The 18,190-nt window shown below is 39.6% G+C and overlaps 1 protein-coding gene across 3 annotated transcripts in view; it reads left to right on the top strand.

The window, feature by feature from the left end:
- The window catches only part of PHEX (phosphate regulating endopeptidase X-linked), a 227,400-nt gene that overhangs the window by 37,351 nt on the left and 171,859 nt on the right, over window positions 1–18,190 (top strand). For all 3 annotated transcript variants that reach the window (XR_013412723.1, XM_077988390.1, XM_001087261.5), the window contains 2 exons: window positions 9,205–9,291; window positions 10,300–10,526. Coding sequence is in view for 2 of the 3 variants with exons in the window: in XM_077988390.1 (XP_077844516.1) it covers window positions 9,205–9,291; window positions 10,300–10,526 (314 nt within the window). In the remaining variant the exon portion in view is untranslated. The remainder of the gene's footprint in view (window positions 1–9,204; window positions 9,292–10,299; window positions 10,527–18,190) is intronic.

Below are 18,190 nucleotides of genomic sequence, written 5' to 3' on the forward strand. Positions count from 1 at the left end.
TTACAGGTGTGAGCCACCGCGCCGGCCAAAAGTTCCTTTTTTGATTTGAGATAGGGTAGGAATGGCAGAGGTGGGAATCTGGGCTGGTGATGTTTCCTGGGATTGCAGGCATCAAGAAAGACCGGTGAGTGCTGTTGGTTTAAAGTAGTGATTATCAAAGTGTATTCCCCTGACCTGCAGCATCAACTTTACCTGGCAATTTGTTAGTAATGCAAAATCCTGGGCCCCACCCCAGACCTACTGAATTAGACACTCAAGTTAAAACACAGCCATTTGCATTTTAACAAGCTCCCCATTTTTTTTTTTTTTTTTTTAAATTTTTGAGACGGAGTTTTCTTGTCACCTAGCTGGAGTGCAATGGCACGGTCTTGGATCACTGCAACCTCCACCTTCCGGGTTCAAGCGATTCTCCTGCCCAGCCTCCCGAGTAGCTGGGAGTACAGGCACCCACCACCACGGCCAGCTAATTTTTTTTTTGTAATTTTAGTAGAGATGGGGTTTTACCATGTTGGCCAGGCTGGTATCGAACTCCTGACCTCAGGTGATCCGCCTGCCTCTGCCTCCCAAAGTGCTGGGATTACAGGCATGAGCCGCCGTGCCTGGCCTAACAAGGTCTCTTGATTTTTCCAGTGTACACTCAAATTTAGAAACCACTGGCTTAGACTAGAGCAAAATGTGAGGTCAAGCCTTGAGGACCAGCCAACTTTGTTCTGTTCTAACCTCACTAGGCCTCCTACCTCTGGTTAGGTGCCTCAGGAATCTGTGTCCCTGGTCAAAAATAGGGTGACAGGACAAAAGGAGTAGATGGCTCGTCATAAAGTCATTCCACCACTGCAAAAAGAAGTTATGATGTAATCAGGGAAGGTCTTTCCTTCAGTTATGGTGGAGAGATCTGTCGGGGAATTCCATGAGGGCATAGCTGCCTCTGGTTTAGCCACTGGGGGCCCACTCTCACAGGAAAGCAACTTGCAGAATTTTTCTGGGTATCTGATGGTTGAATTAACCGGAGTCAGAGACCTGAGTCCAAATCCAAGCTCTAACCTTTACTAACTGAGTCTCCTTGGACAAGTTCTTACAGTTTTCTTGCCTGTAGAATGGAGTTATGATATATGTTTCTTAGGATTGCTGGGAAGGTTAATTGAGGTTGTGTATTAATATAATACACCTGGCACAGAGCTGGCGCTTAAAAAATGAACACTGTCATTACTGGTCCTTGGATGTCTTAGGATTGTTCAGGAAGGACCATTGCAGGGAGTATATAAACACACATGGCTTTTTCCTTGTAACGTTAAGATGGATAAAATAGGAGTTAGAGGCCAGGTGTGGTGGCTCACATCTGTAACCCCAGCACTTTGGGAGGCCAAGGCAGGCAGGTCACTTGAGGCCAGGAGTTTGAGACCAGCCTGGCCAATGTGGTGAAATCCCGACTCTACTAAAAACACAAAACAATTAGCTGGGCGTGGTGGCAAGTGCCTGTAATCCCAGCTATTCATGAGGTTGAAGCAAAGAATAGCTTGAACCCGGGAGGCACAGGTTGCAGTGAGCTGAGATCATGCCACTGCACTCCAGCCTGGGCGACAGAGTGAGACTGTCTCAAAAGAAATAGGAGGGAGAAAAAATATATATAATTAGAGTTAGTAGTAAAAATGTGATATGAAAAAACTGAGGATAGATTTATTTTAAACCTCACGTTTGGCACAGACCTTACATGGAATGATCTGCTAAGATACAAAATATCTAAATAGGAAAGCTATTTATATTGAGTTAAAACATCAGATTGGCAGATTCATTGTAATGCTATGCTATCAAAGAATAATGCTAAAATTGAAATTATTTTGAAGTCTAACCTTGATAATTATAATTCTTACAAATTCACTTATAAGTGAACATAATAAAAGAGTTACCTTCTGTTAGAGTTTTGTAGTATCTAGCAATTTTATATAATTAATTTCATTATGGACAAAGAGGTCTTTTGTGTTAAAAGGGGACATTTTTGTGTTATTTGGTAACCCATGATTTAGATTGATTTAGAGGATATTAATCTCCTTAAAATCATCTCTGCACCTTTTTCTTAAGCTGATGCTTAATCAACAATTATCATTTATAAGATGATCATAAAAAATGAACAGAGAAAATAATTCTGACAGCTTCTATCCCTATATTTAGGTGGGAGTTTTCTAGAGGAATGAGAAATATCAACTCTTATTGGCTTTTCAGTATGTCAAACAGATTCAGTTAATCCCATGCTTGACTGGCCGTGGGGCTGAGGAACCGCCAAGCTGAGCGTCACACAATTCGTGTAAAAGTATATGAGAGTTACAGGATCCACGGACCATGGCTTAGTTAACTTGAATTTTATTTTTTAATGAGAATAACAACAAGCTTTGCAAGCTGATTTAGAGTCTGCAGGTTTAACTGCATAAGGGTTTAATACCTTTAACACCCACGCAGTGTGAGTTAGAAAAATGAAAATTTTCAGTATAGTAAATAAACTGAGGAGCCTGGAAACCAAATTGAAATCTGTAGCCTAGAAAATCAACAACGGCTAAAAATAGTAGGATTAGAGGCAACATTCAACCGTAGACCATCCAAAGGTAGTTTTTAAGTACCACCAAAGGTGAAAGCAGGCCATGATATAATAAGTTTTTAAAAAGTGTGGGTCTAGAGAACATCCTGTTCATTATGTAGATGTGGAAGCTTAAAGTATAGATTTGGTTTTCCAGAGTTTTAATTTTCCATGTTCTTTCTTTCACCAGAATCAGAGGGCACTCCCTCTAATTTCCAAAAGAGAAATGTTACCGTAATCTGCCCGAAATTGAGAATTTACCTTGGTGACGTTGATGTGAAGATTTTAGAATGCAATTGCTGGGTAGGTGTAGTGGCTCATGCCTGTAATCCCAGTGCTATGGGAGGCTGAGTTGGGAGGATCACTTGAGGCCAGGAGTTCAAGACCAGCCTGGGCAATATAGCGAGACCCCCATCTCTACAAAAATAAAAATAAAACAATTAGCCACGGCATGGTGGTGTGCACCTGTAGTCCTAGCTACTTGGGAGGTTGAGGTGAGAGGATGACTTGAGCCCAGGAGGTTGAGGCGAGAGGATGACTTGAGCCCAGGAGGTTGAGGCTTCAGTGAGCTTTGATTATGCCTGTTCTCCAGTCTGGGTGACACATAAGACCCTGTCTCTGAAAGTACCCATTAAGCAAATCAAGCAAATGTCTCCGGGATTCACTGGTCTCTTAGCAAGTAGCCAGAGGACCCCTTTTAGAATAGGCACATGGAAATATTGTAGGGTCAGGAGAAAGAACACAAAGGAGGGTGCTTTTTAAGAGTTCCTGTGCTCCTGAGCCACTTCATTCAAATGTCAGCTCAACATCAAGGTTCTTGGTAGGTTGTTGCTCACAGACCTAAAACTGCATATGTGGAGTTTTTGAGAAATGTATTAGGTGGATATGTCTTAGATATTGTAGAAACTTTAAATGATTGGCCTGAGCTCCAGATGGCTGTTATGAACTCTTGACTAAGCAGGGTACTATAAAATCCTCAAAGGCCTCATCCTTCCTTTGGAATTTCCTTTTTGTATTCTAGAGCACTCAATAAATGTCCTGTCTGAGCAGCAGAATTGAATTGAGTGAGGATTGATAGTCCTCCTTCAGCTTCTGAGCATAACTAAGTATTTTTTTCTCCCCAGTATAGAAGACCAGAGCATTGGGAATGGATGATAAAGCTGAGACAATTGATGAAAATAAAACTTAGGTACCCTTAAAACTGGCATTCATGAAAACAGATGAATGAAGTCTTGGATTGCATTGTATGATATAGGGACTGAGATGTGAAAAAAAGAGATTGTGGTGTTAGTATGATCAGGGCATTGCTGATTGTAAAAAGAAATAATAAAAGTAGTCCAGCTTCTTTCTCATAGTTCTTTTTCAACTGGATGAAAGTCTCTCTCAGACTTTCCTTGTCAGGAATTCAACTCAGCGAACATTAACTAAGCACCAACCATGCCAAACTCTGGGTCCTGGGTGTTCAAACATGAATGTGACCCAGCCCCTGCCCAAAAGAGTATTCAATCTAATGGAGTATAGCCGTTGTTAATGCCAGTGTTTCATACCAACAGTATTTCTTGGTGATACTATTTGAGGCCCAATAACCAAAAATATCTTTACTATTAAAATTCTCACATGTTTCATCCCCTTTGAGACTAGGCTTGTGTTACAAAGGCATGGTTGTCTACACTGTGGTCAAAAACAAATTTTAGATGGACTATAGATCTAAATGTGAAACAATAAAGATTTTAGAAGAAAACGTAAACTATCACTGGGCGCAGTGGCTCATGCCTGTAATCCCAGCACTTTGGGAGGATGAGGTGGGTGGATCACCGGAGGTCAGGAGTTTGAGACCAGCCTGACCAACATGGTGAAACCCCATCTCTACTAAAAATACAAGCTGGGCGTGGTGGCTCATGCCTGTAATCCCAGCAGTTTGGGAGGCTGAGGCAGGTGGATCACCTGAAGTCAGGAGTTCGAGACCAGCCTGGCTAACATGGTGAAACCCCACCTCTACTAATAATACAAAAAATTAGCCGGGCATGGTGGCGCATGCCTGTAGTCCCAGCTACTCGGGAGGCTGAGGCAGGAGAATCTCTTGAACCCGGGAGGCGGAGGTTGCAGTGAGCCAAGATCGTGCCACTGTACTCCAACCTGGTGACAGAACGAGACTCCATCTCAAAACAAACAAACAAAAACAAAAAAACAAAAAATAGCCGGGTGTGGTGGCACATGTCTGTAATCCCAGCTACTTGGGAGGCTGAGGCAGGAGAATCTCGTGAACCTGGGAGGTGGAGATTGCAGTGAGCTGAGATCGAGCCACTGCACTCCAGCCTGGGCGACAGAGCAAGACTCCATCTCAAAAAAAAAAAAAAAAAGAAAAAGAAAAGAAAATGTAAACTGTCTTCTGAGTTTGGGATAGGCAGAGATTTCTTGAACAGGACATGGTTACATGTGGTAACCATGGAGGAGAAAAATGGACAAGCTGAACTAAATTAAATGATTTCAGTTTATTACAAGATACCATTAAAAATGAAGTCTATGTAATAGGGGATATTTTATAATATATTCAAAAAGGACTTGTATGTAGAATATAGAAAACGCTTCTACAAAACAATAACAAAAAGGTAGATTGCTCTATAAATATGTGATATAGACTTGAATAAGTATTTTACCATAGAGGATGTTAGTTTTCTTGGTTGGGGGTAGTGATTGGAAGGGAGCACAAGGGGCTTCTGGGGTTCCAGTAATTAATAATGCTGGTTACTTGAGCATGTTAACTTAGTGAACATTCTTCACATTATGATCTGTGTACTTTTCTGTGTGTTGTATTATTTGTGTACTTTTCTGTACTTTCATTGAAAAAGTTTACATTAAAAAAATGCTTTGTTGTCCAGGATGAAGAATGTGAGCAAAATATTTTTGGAGGTTAACACTGATTGCAAAATATGTCTCCCCATTTAGAACTGCCTCTACTATAGAAGCAGAGGAAATGTTGAGAGCATGGGGCTTTGCAAGGTGGCTAGAGCAGGTCCAGTTTGTGAAATAGTCCTACACACAGCCTGGCAGTGTCTTAGGTTAGCGTAAGTCCTTTGGCCACCAATATCCTGAGAAGCAAGCAGGAGAACAAAACCAATTATGGAGGAAGCACTGGAAACAAGCTTGATTACTTGACAGTTTTGTATAGGGCTAATTCTGCCTGTAATCCTGTTTAAGTCACCACTTATTGATCCCCGTTATCATGTGCCCAGGCACGGAGATGGGGGCTTTCTGTGCATTAAACATTTTAAATCCTCAGCACAATCCTGGGAAGCATGTACTCTTATTATTTGACTTTACAGATTAAGGAACTGGGGCTTAGAGAGATTAAATAACTTGCTAGAATTCCAGCTAGCAAGTTGCAGCAAGCTGCAGCTGGAACCCATGTCTGTGTGATTCCAAAGCACCCCCCCCCCACATGTCTATTATGTTGCCTTAAAAAAAAAATTTTTTTTTATTTGATGGAGCATAGTGAGAAGAAACATACTTAGTTTTCAAATTTGATGATCAGAAGAACTTCTCAAACCAATTTTAAAGTCTGAGGTTTGCTGTGCTATAGTATTTTTATTTTATTTTATTTTTTGAAATACAGTCTCACTCTGTCACCCAGGCTGGAGTGCAGTGGCGAGATCTTGACTCACTGCAACCTCTACCTCTCGGGTTCAAGCAATTCTCCTGCCTCAGCCTCCCGAGTAGCTGGGACTACAGGTGTGCGTCTCCATGCCCAGCTAATTTTTGTATTATTACTAGAGGCGGGGTTTCACTATATTGTCCAGGCTTGTCTCAAACTCCTGACCTCGTGATCTGCCCGCCTCGGCCGCCTCGGCCTCCCGAAGTGCTGGAATTACAGGCATGAGCCACCGTGCCTGGCCTGCAGTTTTACCAACTGCAGTTGTCCTTTGCGGTTGTAAGGTGGTAAGAAATACCTGGGTGGAGTGGGTTGGGGATTGAGAAATCCTCCAAGAAACAACACGGGCTATGATTGGAATGCCCCTGTATGGGTGACCCATGAGCCTTTCTCAATGCTTTGGGGACATTTTAATAACTTGAGTAATTACCTGTGGTAGGCAGGCTTTGTTTTCTACTCATTAACTCTCCAGGCTACATTTTGTTCTTCTTACTGCTAATTCACATGCAGAGATACCTAAAATGGATGTTGTCAACTGATTGCCACATCACTGTCTGCATATCAATGCTCTCCTGTCTGCCTGGGCTCAGAGAGAAGGAAAGAAGAGAAGGAAAAGGGTATGACAAGGAACTTGTGATAGCCGAATCTGTTTTAAAAGCCAAATTCTGGTACAGAATTTTGACATATACGAATTATTGATACTCGTGCATGGCTAGTGTTTTGCGATTGCCCTATTTAGCATATGCTGGTCCTCTTTTTCCCTCCTTGTGATAGATAGCACGCCTTGGGAGCAGACACAGGTAAATGTTTCATGCTTTTAGTTCTTTTTGCTCCTTTGGCTTGTTTGGCCCTTAGGGCATTCATGCTTTTTAGCCCGTGGAGTGTTTATAGCATCAGAACATCATCACAACCCTAAATGAAATTTGGATTATTTACTTCTAAGTATGTTTCCCAAACAGTCTAATGACTGTGTAAGCAATATAGTGGAAGGGCACAGGAGCCGATTTGAATGGAAATATATGTGGATATGGCTTTAGATCTTTTTGTCTATTAAAAAAAAGTCTCCTTTAAAAAATCCTTGGGAACCTGGTGCGGCGGCTCACGCCAGTAATCCCAGCACTTTGGGAGGCTAAGGTAGTCGGATCACCTGAGGTCAGGCATTTGAGACCAGCCTGGCCAACATGGTGAAACTCCATCTCTACTAAAAATACAGAAAATTAGCTGAGTGTGGTGGTGTGCGCCTGTAATCCCAGCTACTCGGGAGGCTGAGACAGGAGAATTGCTTGAACCCGGGAGGTGGAGGCTGCAGTGAGCTGAGATCATGCCACTGCACTCCAGCCTGGGCGACAGAGTGATACTCTGTCTCAAAAAAAAAAAAAAAAAAAATTCCTTGGGGCTAGTTGTCTTGATTTTATTATTATGATGATACACAAGAAAGAAACACCAAACAATCTGAAATAATTGAAAATACATCCAACCCAATTTAATTTATTTCACTGGAATCTATCTAGTTATATGGACTCGTTTTAGGTATAGGTGCTTAGTTTTAAAAAACTGGACAGGAGCTCTGGGTTGCATTTTTTTTTTTTTTTTTTTAACTGTAGAACTTCTAGTTTAGAAGGAAGATTCCTCTTCAGGAGATATATAATTATGTATTAATTTAATTAGTGCTGTACATTGTGTCTTGAAGCTATTCAGAGTATCATAGGAACATCTGTTATACTGTGGTTATGATGGCTGCTAGGTTGTTTCCCCAAATGCCTTGACAAGGCAGTTTGACATAGTTTGGTGAAGGCAGTGACCTGGTGCTGCAGTCACCACAGGGATTTTTCATCTTGGCTTCACGTTGGTAGACTGATACTCTCAAGTATGTTCAACGTTCTCTTTTTCGGGAGACGGTTGTTTTCATTGAGTCCTGGCTTTCCTCTTTCCTTATTTAATGAAATAGTGACAACTATCATTTTCTACCTTCAAACATTATTATTAGTGATTTTATAAATAGAAAATTATTTTCCAGTTGGGCCTATGTCTGTGCTGGCAACCGTTGTATACACACGGACTCTTTTAGATGTCTAGGACTTTGCATGTGTAAATGGGCAAGTTTTCAGGCAATTCGGGTAGATTTTCCAATCTTGTCTCTCCATTTCCTGTCTAAAGAACTTCTTCCATGTCCACAGCATGTTTATTCAACATTGGATAAAACTTCTAATGGGAAATTTCTTCCGGGTGACCTCCCTGAGAGACTGGGCTGTGGAGAAATCTCAAGAAACACAACCCCGATGGAATTAGCTCCGTTGAGAATATTACTTGGTCCAGGAACGAGGGACAGAATTCAGTTATTTTTTATTCTTTTTTTTTTTTTTTTTTTTGAGACAGAGTCTCGCTCTGTCGCCTGGGCTGGAGTGCAGTGGCCGGATCTCAGCTCACTGCAAGCTCCGCCTCCCGGGTTTATGCCATTCTCCTGCCTCAGCCTCCCGAGTAGCTGGGACTACAGGCGCACGCCACCTCGCCCGGCTAGTTTTTTGTATTTTTTAGTAGAGACGGGGTTTCACCGTGTTTGCTAGGATGGTCTCGATCTCCTGACCTCGTGATCCGCCCGTCTCGGCCTCCCAAAGTGCTGGGATTACAGGCTTGAGCCACCGCGCCCGGCCATTTTTGATTCTTGAACAAATGAATTCTGTTTCCTTTTGTGTAGGTGGCAGAAGAAATTGACCCCTGTAGAAGATCCAGTCTCAGTTGGAAATTGAACTTTTGGTTTCTTTTGAGTTAGGAGTGCCCTGGATAAGAGAATGTAAAACTGTTTTTGTTTGAACCTCATGCAACTTGGAATCTGTTCTGTTGTCTGCATATCTTTGATAGATCTGTCTTTTCCAGGGTTGTCTGTCTTTATATTTAATTTTCTGGAGGTTGGAATTGTGATTATCAAATGACTTCCAACTTGGCAGCACATGTGGGTGGATACTAATGAATCCTTTCTTAACCTTCCCAGAACTTTTGGAGAAATCGATCAGTAGAAGGCGGGACATGGAAGCCATACAGAAAGCCAAAATCCTTTATTCATCCTGCATGAATGAGAGTGAGTGATGAAGAAAACTAAATAAAATATTTACCATACCTATCCTTTAGAGTTCTATTAATGTTTTAATATATTGTTTGAGGAAGAAGAGAACTACTAAGAATTCTATTAATGTTTAAAAGTGTTAAAGGAATGATAGTCAAAGACTGGATTTTGACTAGTCCCATCTTAGTTAATGTTGTTACTGGCTTGGTGGAGAAAATCATCTTATTTATATGGGTTGGATTCTTTGGGTATCATTTACTCCCTGAGAAACTTAGAAAAAGTCAGCAGGGCAAACTCCACTGTATCTGATTCAGAAACCAGAATCCAGAAGCCAGGCCAAGTCTGGCTTGAGAAAGAGACTGGGAGGGAGTGCACCTACTAGAGCCTAGAGAAATCCAGATTCCTAGGCATGCCAGGTTCCTGTGTCAGCCTAACAGGCATCTTTGTTGGGTCCTTAGCCCTGTCTCAACACCTTGGGTCTGATTGGAATTAGAACAGATACTGGTCACTTGACCTAGTCTGCCTTCTCAAGGCCATTGCAGGATGAAGCCAGTGCCTGTGGGAAGTGTGTCAACTGGTCTAGGATTTGGGGTATCATGTGGTGAGCTAGAAAAGAGCAATAAAAGACAGGAATCTGAAGCATCACTTCTTCGTTGGGTAGTGACTGGCTTTATTGAGGCATTCCTTTAGTTAGCGTTGTACCTTAGTCCCACCAAGTATTATTCATTGACTGGGTTCCATGTAGAGAGTCCATGTTTATTGTAGTGGATATCCAGCAGTTTCCCTGGTCAGCTGTCCTGGCAAGAACACTAGATGTAGACAGTCACATTGAAGTGTGGATTGTAGGTAGTTCTGTCTCTGTGATTATGCTCATCTCACCCCACCTCTTTTACCTACTCCCTAACGGCTGAAATTTTAAGTTGGAGCCTTATGGGAATTTTGTCTTGAGAAGATGCACTTGAATTCTAGTGTGTTGATGCAGTTTGCAATTCTAACTTTCTCTTCATATCTGCTCCCTTTCAGAAGCGATTGAAAAAGCAGATGCCAGGCCACTGCTACACATCCTACGGCATTCCCCTTTCCGCTGGCCCGTGCTTGAATCTAACATTGGCCCTGAAGGGGTTTGGTCAGAGAGAAAGTTCAGCCTTCTGCAGACACTTGCAACGTTTCGTGGTCAATACAGCAATTCTGTGTTCATCCGTTTGTATGTGTCCCCTGATGACAAGTCATCCAATGAACATATCTTGAAGGTATAATGAGGACCCATTTATCTTCTTTGCTCAGTCCTAAATTAGCCTTTTGGGGTGCCATCCTGGGGAAAGAGACTCATGCTGCCTTAGTGAAATAATAACATAAAACATTTTTATGGAATAGTAGAATCTAGAATATTCCCTTCTCCCGGATTTGCAGAATGTATGCCATTACCACACAAGTTTTGTAAGCCTTTTGGAAAACTAGTGAATTAGTTTCCAGTGATCTGTGATCTGGCCCTCCTATGCCTACTCAGAGCAAGTCTAAGGTTCCTCAATTCCAGTGGGAAGGGGACTACAGGTCTCCTGTTGTTAGCAGAGACTTTCTGTGCCCTGCTCTTGTCCTTGCCTCCTCATTCTCTTGACAGGAGACAACACATGCCATGATTTTTTGTTCCTCTTTCACTAACATTTTCTTGTGCACACACCTAAATTTTAGTTATCAAATTCACTCTGAATCTCTCCTCCCTCCTTTTCAAAGATGCAGCAAAACTTGTTCTGTTCCAAGTGCTTGCTTGCATTTTCTGTTGGAAGACTAACCATGTCTTCCATAAAGCAATGGGCCACATGGACATACCCTGAGGCAGAGCACATTGGTAAAATCAGGAGCCTGTCCAAAAACTACCAACAGCTACAGACTCACCAATGAAAGAGCTATGCAAGAATTCAAATAACATTCGTCAAATAGTTTTGTGCTTTGATCCTGCTCGGTTTTATTTTGTTTTACTTCCACAGTTACTTTGACTGATAGTGAAAATGTTATTGCATGACTGATTTTCTCCCCAATTCTGTCCTTAGTCAAATCAGAAAATATTAATGAAATATTGATATTCAAATTTTAGACAGGTATTGCCCTCATCTCATGTATTTTAACCTTCTAAAATCCAAATCTTAAAGTTCATCTTTTGATTTAGACCAGAGATTGGCACATTTTTTGGGTAAAGGGCCAGATAATACATATTTTAGGGTTTGCAGGCCATCTGGTCTCTGTTGCAACTACTTAATTCTGCCATTGTGTCTGGGAAAGCAACTGTGGACAACAAAGGTATGGCTGTGTGGCGGGCTGGCCCATTGGCTGTAGTTTTCTCACCTCTAGGTTAGACAATGGAATTCTCAGTAAAAATCTTGGGTCATTGAAAGGACTCCCCTGTACTCAGGAGGAAATTCTGAGTTCCAGAGACAATTGTGTTTCTATGTTTGGTGATGAAATGAGCCATCTTCTAATGCTATCAGGATAAGATGTGCTATGTAAGACACGGTGATGATAACCCATCTGATCTCTGTACTGTGTTGATATATCACTCATTTTTTGAAACTAGGTTTTAAGACTATCATGATCAATTCCAGAACTATTATGATGTTCTTTCAAATACCTTAAGTGGTGTTTTGAAGTAAACTGAAGGCTGTTTTCCAAACTTGAGTTTAAGTTTATGCATTCTACTGAGTGATAGAAGATCTTGATTCACACACAGATGAATACTTGCAAATGATAGCCATTTTATTATCTTTCTCACCTATTTCTGGATCTACTCAATTGAATTTATTTCTTTAAAGTTTTTATTATCAAAATGTGATACAAAATTAAAGAATAGAATAATAAACTCCCATGTATCCATCAACCCAACTTCAACAACTCTCAACTTTCTGCTGTTATGTTTCTTTCTGCGGTTATGTTTTAATCGAGACCCCTCCTTTTTTGGGAGGTGGCTAGAACGTTTTATAGCAAATTAAAAATATATCATTGCATAGTAAATACTTCAGTGCTTAGCTAGCGGAAAGGACCATTATCACAACCAAAAAGATAATCATAATTCCATAATTAACAGCTAATAACTAGTTAATTTTCAACTTTTCTGATTGTCTTAAACATGTCCTTAAAAAAACAAAACAGTTGGTCTTTGATTCAATCTCCAAATAAGACTCACAGGTGAACTTAGTTGATATGTCTGTTGTACTCCACAAGGGATCCCCCTATTTTTGTTTTTTTAAACCACATTTATTTGTTGAAGAAACTGGAGTATTTTTCCTGTAAACTGTCTTACATTCTGAATTTGACTGTTTTCAGGGTAATCTAATAGCTGACAAAAGTTCTTGTTTACAGAAGAATCACAGCTTAAAAATGCAGAATAAATAATAGAAAGCTATCTATTTAAGAAAAAATCCCTAATGAAAGGATGGATCTAGGTAATTACCATCAATGGCTGCTTAAAACTATTAGGTAAATGGTTGATTGGGAAATTCATGATAGAGCAGACCGATATCACCTGTACCCTAATATCAATGATAGCATCACTAAAAGTGGGGCAACTGGATATCGTGTGCCTCCTGGTATCAGTTGGAAGTGCACACTATCACCAGTGATGTTGTTGTGCCCCCACAATTGAGCCTCTAGTTTTAATACGAGCTTACAGAAAACATGAGGAATAGAGAAACATGGTAACTAGTTTTTAATAGCTTGCCTTGTATACTTAATATTCAATTAAACTGATCCTAGAAACGCTAAAATGTCAATGATAGAATACTTTCCAAATGTAAGGAGGCACCCATGTACTTATTATTGCTCTCTTTTGCCAAGATGGCAGCTTGTTCCAAACTGGTATTTAACGTTGTTTGGCATTTGAGTGTGGCAAACGTTTGCTTAAGTTCTGTTCCTGTTTGTACCATTTTACATGACTGAATATTCACATATCTGAACTAATTGCCTTCCCTCAGATATAATATAACTATAGTCTTCCTGATGACACATTTACAAGAGTTCGAGCATGTATCTAGAGGTGGTAGGAGAAGCTTTATTCTGAGAGCTACATGAAACCCAATGAACCTGATAACAAAAATTAGCGTACTGGTGCCTGCCAAAGTTGTAGAATTTGCAAGTGTTGCTTTTTTATTCATTTAAAAATAGTTAAAACTATAAAAGACAAAATCTAATTGGATGAACTATTTGGAGCCCTCTCTTATAGGTTTTATGGAATATAGTTAGAAAACTACTGGTATAGTTAAAAAAAAATAGGCTTTGGTATTTAAAAGATTGAGGTTTGCAGTTTAGCTCTGTGATTTACTCACAGAATATCCTTGTGCAAATTACTTCACCTCCCTGTTCTCACTTTTCCCATGTGTACGGAAGGGTGAATTAGAATTTACTTTTAATTGTCATTGAGATTCGAATGAATTGACTTTTGTGACAGTTTTCGTGGTAGATACTGGTCCACAGTAGCACATGATACAAGGTTCCGAACCTACTTTTCAAGGATGACTGAGCAACTGGTCAGGACCATTTGGAGAATGTTTTTCTTTGACATGTGTACCTGATAGGCCTCTCAGAGCTCAAACTCAGTTGTGCAAGGAATAGGCATTTTGTTTACTCGACCTAATCTTTGACTCTGAGCTCCCACCCAACCTTTTGGTGGGAAACTGAACCTTAGTCTAGGCATTTACCTCCCCTCTTGGTGGCCCCATTTCTCAGTCTTCTCCTAGGGTACTGGGAAACTCCAATACCAGTTATCTGGTTTCTGAGAAGAAATCCACTATGGAACCATGTAGCCCCTTCAAGTGTGCCCCTCTGATGCTGAGGTCCTGCGACTCCCATTCCTTCTCGGATCCTGCCATGTTTCGGGGACACTGATCAGTTCCTCTGCTTATGAGAATCCTTGACTTCTTTTGTTGCTTGAAAGATCCTCTTTCTGCTCTGGGAGAAATCCCTCTTACCTGAAACTCTCTTCTGTCAATGTCCTTAGGCTTCCTTTTCCATCAAATTCAATTTTCCTCGGTGTGCCTAGCTTTTCTCATCCCACAAACCCACAGGAATAAGAGAATGGCCTTCTGGGCAGGCACAGCACTGTGGGCATCCTTTTGGGTGAGCAGATGGTGCCTTTGGGTGAAGAGAGAGGCACTGTTTCTAAGGGGTAGATATAGCCCCATGCCAAAGACACGCAATTTGGCCAGCAGGGATTGCTCCAATCTATACGACGTACTTCTGCAAAGCTCCCCTTTGGCGAAATGACACAGGGTTTGCTACAGGCTTAAATGAGATAAAGGGATTTCAAAAATACAGAAAACAATAGAAGTTAGTGACCAAAAATATTATCTTGCTACACATGTTTGGATTTATTCTATGTCAGGAGATAGTAAGTATGAGGATTTAAGGTACAATAAAAGACGTGAGTATATGTGATCCTGAAAGAGTATTTGAAAGGCCAGGGTTGCCCCAGTATGTATTTGCTAGTTAATGAAGACAACAACTTAAAGTCATCATCTCTCAACAGCCCGCATTTTTCTGGCTCTCAGTAAAACTCGTAAAAAATAGCAAGGAGAAACTCTAAGAAAATTGGAAAAGTTTCTTTCTCTTTCTTTTTCCTTTTTTCCCAGGAACTGACAGAACATAGAATTTTATTTTATTCTTGTTATTTTTTATTGATACATAACTACACATTTTCATGGTACATGTGATAATCTTATACATTCATAAAATCAAATCATGGTAACTGGAATATATCCAATAATGGGATTGCTGGGTCAAATGATAGTTCTGTTTTAAGTTTTTGCAGAAATCACCAAACTGCTTTCCACAGTGGCTGGACTAATTTACATTCCCACCAGCAGTGTATAAGCATTCCCTTTTCCCTACATCCATGCCAACATCTATTATTTTTTGACTTTTTGATAATAACTATTCTGACTGGTGTGAGATACTGATGTATCTCATTGTGGCTTTGATTCGCGTTCCTCTACGGATAAGTGATGGTGAGCTTTTTTTCATATGCTTGTTGGCCACATGTATGTCTTCTTTTGAAAAGTGTCTGTTCATGTCCTTTGTCTACTTTTTAATGGGGTTGTTTGGTTTTTGCTTATAAATTTGTTTATGTTCCTTGCAAATTCTGGATATTAGACCTTTGTCGGATGCATAGTTGGCAAATACTTTCTGCCATTCTGTGGGTTGTCTGTTTATTCTGTTGATAGCTTCTTTTGCTGTGCCGAAGCTCTTTGGTTTAATTAAGTCCCGTTTGTCATTTTTTGTTTTTGTTGCAATTGCTTTTGGCGTCTTTATCATGAAATCTTGCCCAAAGCAATTTACAGATTCAATGCTATTTCTATCGAACTACCAATGACATTGTTCACATAATTAGAAAAAGGCTATTCTAAAATTCATATGGAATCAAAACAGAACCTGAATAGCCAAAGCAATTCTAAGCAAAAAGAACAAACCTAGAGCCATCACATTACCCGATTTCAAACTATAGTATAAGGCTGTAGTAACCAAAACAGTGTGGCTGGTACAACTACAGACACATAGATAGATGGAAACAGCCCAGAAATAAAGCTGCACACCAACAACCATCTGATCTTTGATAAAGTCTACAAAAACAAGCATGGGTAAAGGACTGTGGTGCCAGGATAACTGGCTAGCCTTATGCAGAAGATTGAAACTGGACCCCTTACTTTTATCACATACAGAAATCAACTCAAGATGGATTAAAGATGTAAATGTAAAACCTAAAACTGTGAAAACCCTTGAAGAAAATCTAGGAAATACCATTCCAGACATAGGCCCTGTACTATATTTTGAAGTCAGGTAATGTGATTCCTCCAGCTTTGTTCTTTTTGCCCAGGATTGCTTTGGCTATTTGGGGTCTTTCGTGGTTCCGTATAAAATTGAGGATTTGTTTTCTCTTTTGTGAAGAATGTCAATGGTATTTTGATAGAGGTTGTGTTGAATCTGTAGATTGCTTTCAGTGGTATTGTCATTTTAACAATATTATACTAATTTATAAGCATGGAATATCCTTCCTTTCTTTGTGTCCTTTTCAACTTCTTTCATCAACATTTTATAGTTTTCTTTACATGAATCTTTTATTCCATGGGTTAAATAGATTCCTAGGTGTTTTATATTATAAATGATATTGTTTATTGATTTCTTTTTCAGATTATTTGCTTTTGGTGTATATAAATGCTGTTGATTTTTTTGTATGTTGATTTTGTATACTCCAACTTTACTACATTTGTTTATCAGTTCTAATAGTTTTTTGGTAGAGCCTTTAGGTTTATCCAAATATAAGATCATGTTATCTGTGTACAAGGCTAATTTGACTTCTTCCTTTCCAGTTTGGAAGCCCTTTATTTATTTTGCTTGCCTAATTGCTCTGGCCAGGACTTCTAATATTGTGTTGAATAAAAGTGGGCAAAACAGGCATCCTTGTCTTGTTCCACATCTTAAAAGAAAGGCTTTTAATTTTTCACCATTCGGTATGATGTTGGTTATGTGTTTGTCAGATATGGCTTTTACTTTTTGAGGTGTGTTCCTTTTGTACCCAGTTTGTTGAGGGTTTTTGTCATAAAGGGATGTTGAATTTTACTGAATGCTTTTACAGAATATATTAGAATGATTATGTGATTTTTGTTTTTGGTTCTGTTAATGTGATGTGTTTATATTTAGTTACTTGCATTTGGATTTTCCATTTTTTTTTTTGAGAAGGGATCTCACTATGCTGCCCAGGCTGGACTTGGGTTCAAGTGATCATCTAGCCTCGGCCTCCTGAGTAGCTGGTACTACAGGTGTATGCCACTGCACCCAGCATATCATGTCTATTGATTTGTGTATGTTGAACTATCCTTGCATCCCTAGATTAATCTCACTCCATCATAGTGAATGATCTTTTTCATGTATTGTTGAATTAGGTTAGCTAGTATTTTGCTGATAATTTTTGCATCTATGTTCCTAAGTCATATTGGCCGGTAGTTTTCTTTTCTCCTTGTGTTCTTGTGCAGTTTTGGTATCAGGGTAATGCTGGACTCATATAATGAGTTTGGAAGTATTCCCTTCTCTTCAGTTTTTTTTTTTTTTGAAGAGTTTGAGTAGAATTTGTATTACTTCTTTAAATGTTTTGTAGAATTTAGTAGTGAAGACATCAAGTCCTGGGCTTTTCTTTGATGGGAGACCTTTTGTTATGGCTTCAATCTTGTTACTAGGTATTTGTTGAGGTTTTCTACTTCTTCATGGTTCAATGTTGGTAGGTTGCATATGTCCAGGAATTTATTCATTTCTTCTAGGTGTTCCACTTCGTTGGCATATAGTTGTTCATGATAGTCTCTATAATTCTTCGTATTTCTGTGGTCTCAGTTGTTATGTCTTCTTTTTCATTTCTGATTTAATTTATTTGTGTCTTCTCTCTTTTATTCTTAGTCTAGCTAAAGGTTTGTTGATTTTTCAAAAAAAACAAACAAACACCAAATTTGTTTCATTGATTTTTTGTGTGTGTGTTTTTATAGTCTAAATTTCATTTATTTCTGTTCTAATCTTTATCTCTTTCTGTCTACTAATTTGGGGTTTGGTTTGTTCTTATTTTTCTAGTTCCTTGAGTTGTATCATTAGATTGTTTGTGAATTTTTATTTGAAGTGTTTCAACCTTTTTGATGTAGGCTTTTATTGCTATAAAATTCCTTTTCAGTGCTCCTTTGGCTGTATTTCATAGATTTTAATTTGTTGTATTTTCATTTTCATTTGTCTAAAGAAATTTTTAAATTTCTTTTTTATTTTTTTCATAGACCCATTGGTCATTCAGGAGCATATTGTTGAATTTCCACGTATTTGGCCAGGCATGATGGCTCATGCCTATAATCCCAGCACTTTGGGAGGTCGAGGTGGGTGGATCACCTGAGGTCAGGAGTTC

This window comes from Macaca mulatta, chromosome X (genome assembly GCF_049350105.2).
Source record: "Macaca mulatta isolate MMU2019108-1 chromosome X, T2T-MMU8v2.0, whole genome shotgun sequence".
Classification (NCBI taxonomy): domain Eukaryota; kingdom Metazoa; phylum Chordata; class Mammalia; order Primates; family Cercopithecidae; genus Macaca; species Macaca mulatta.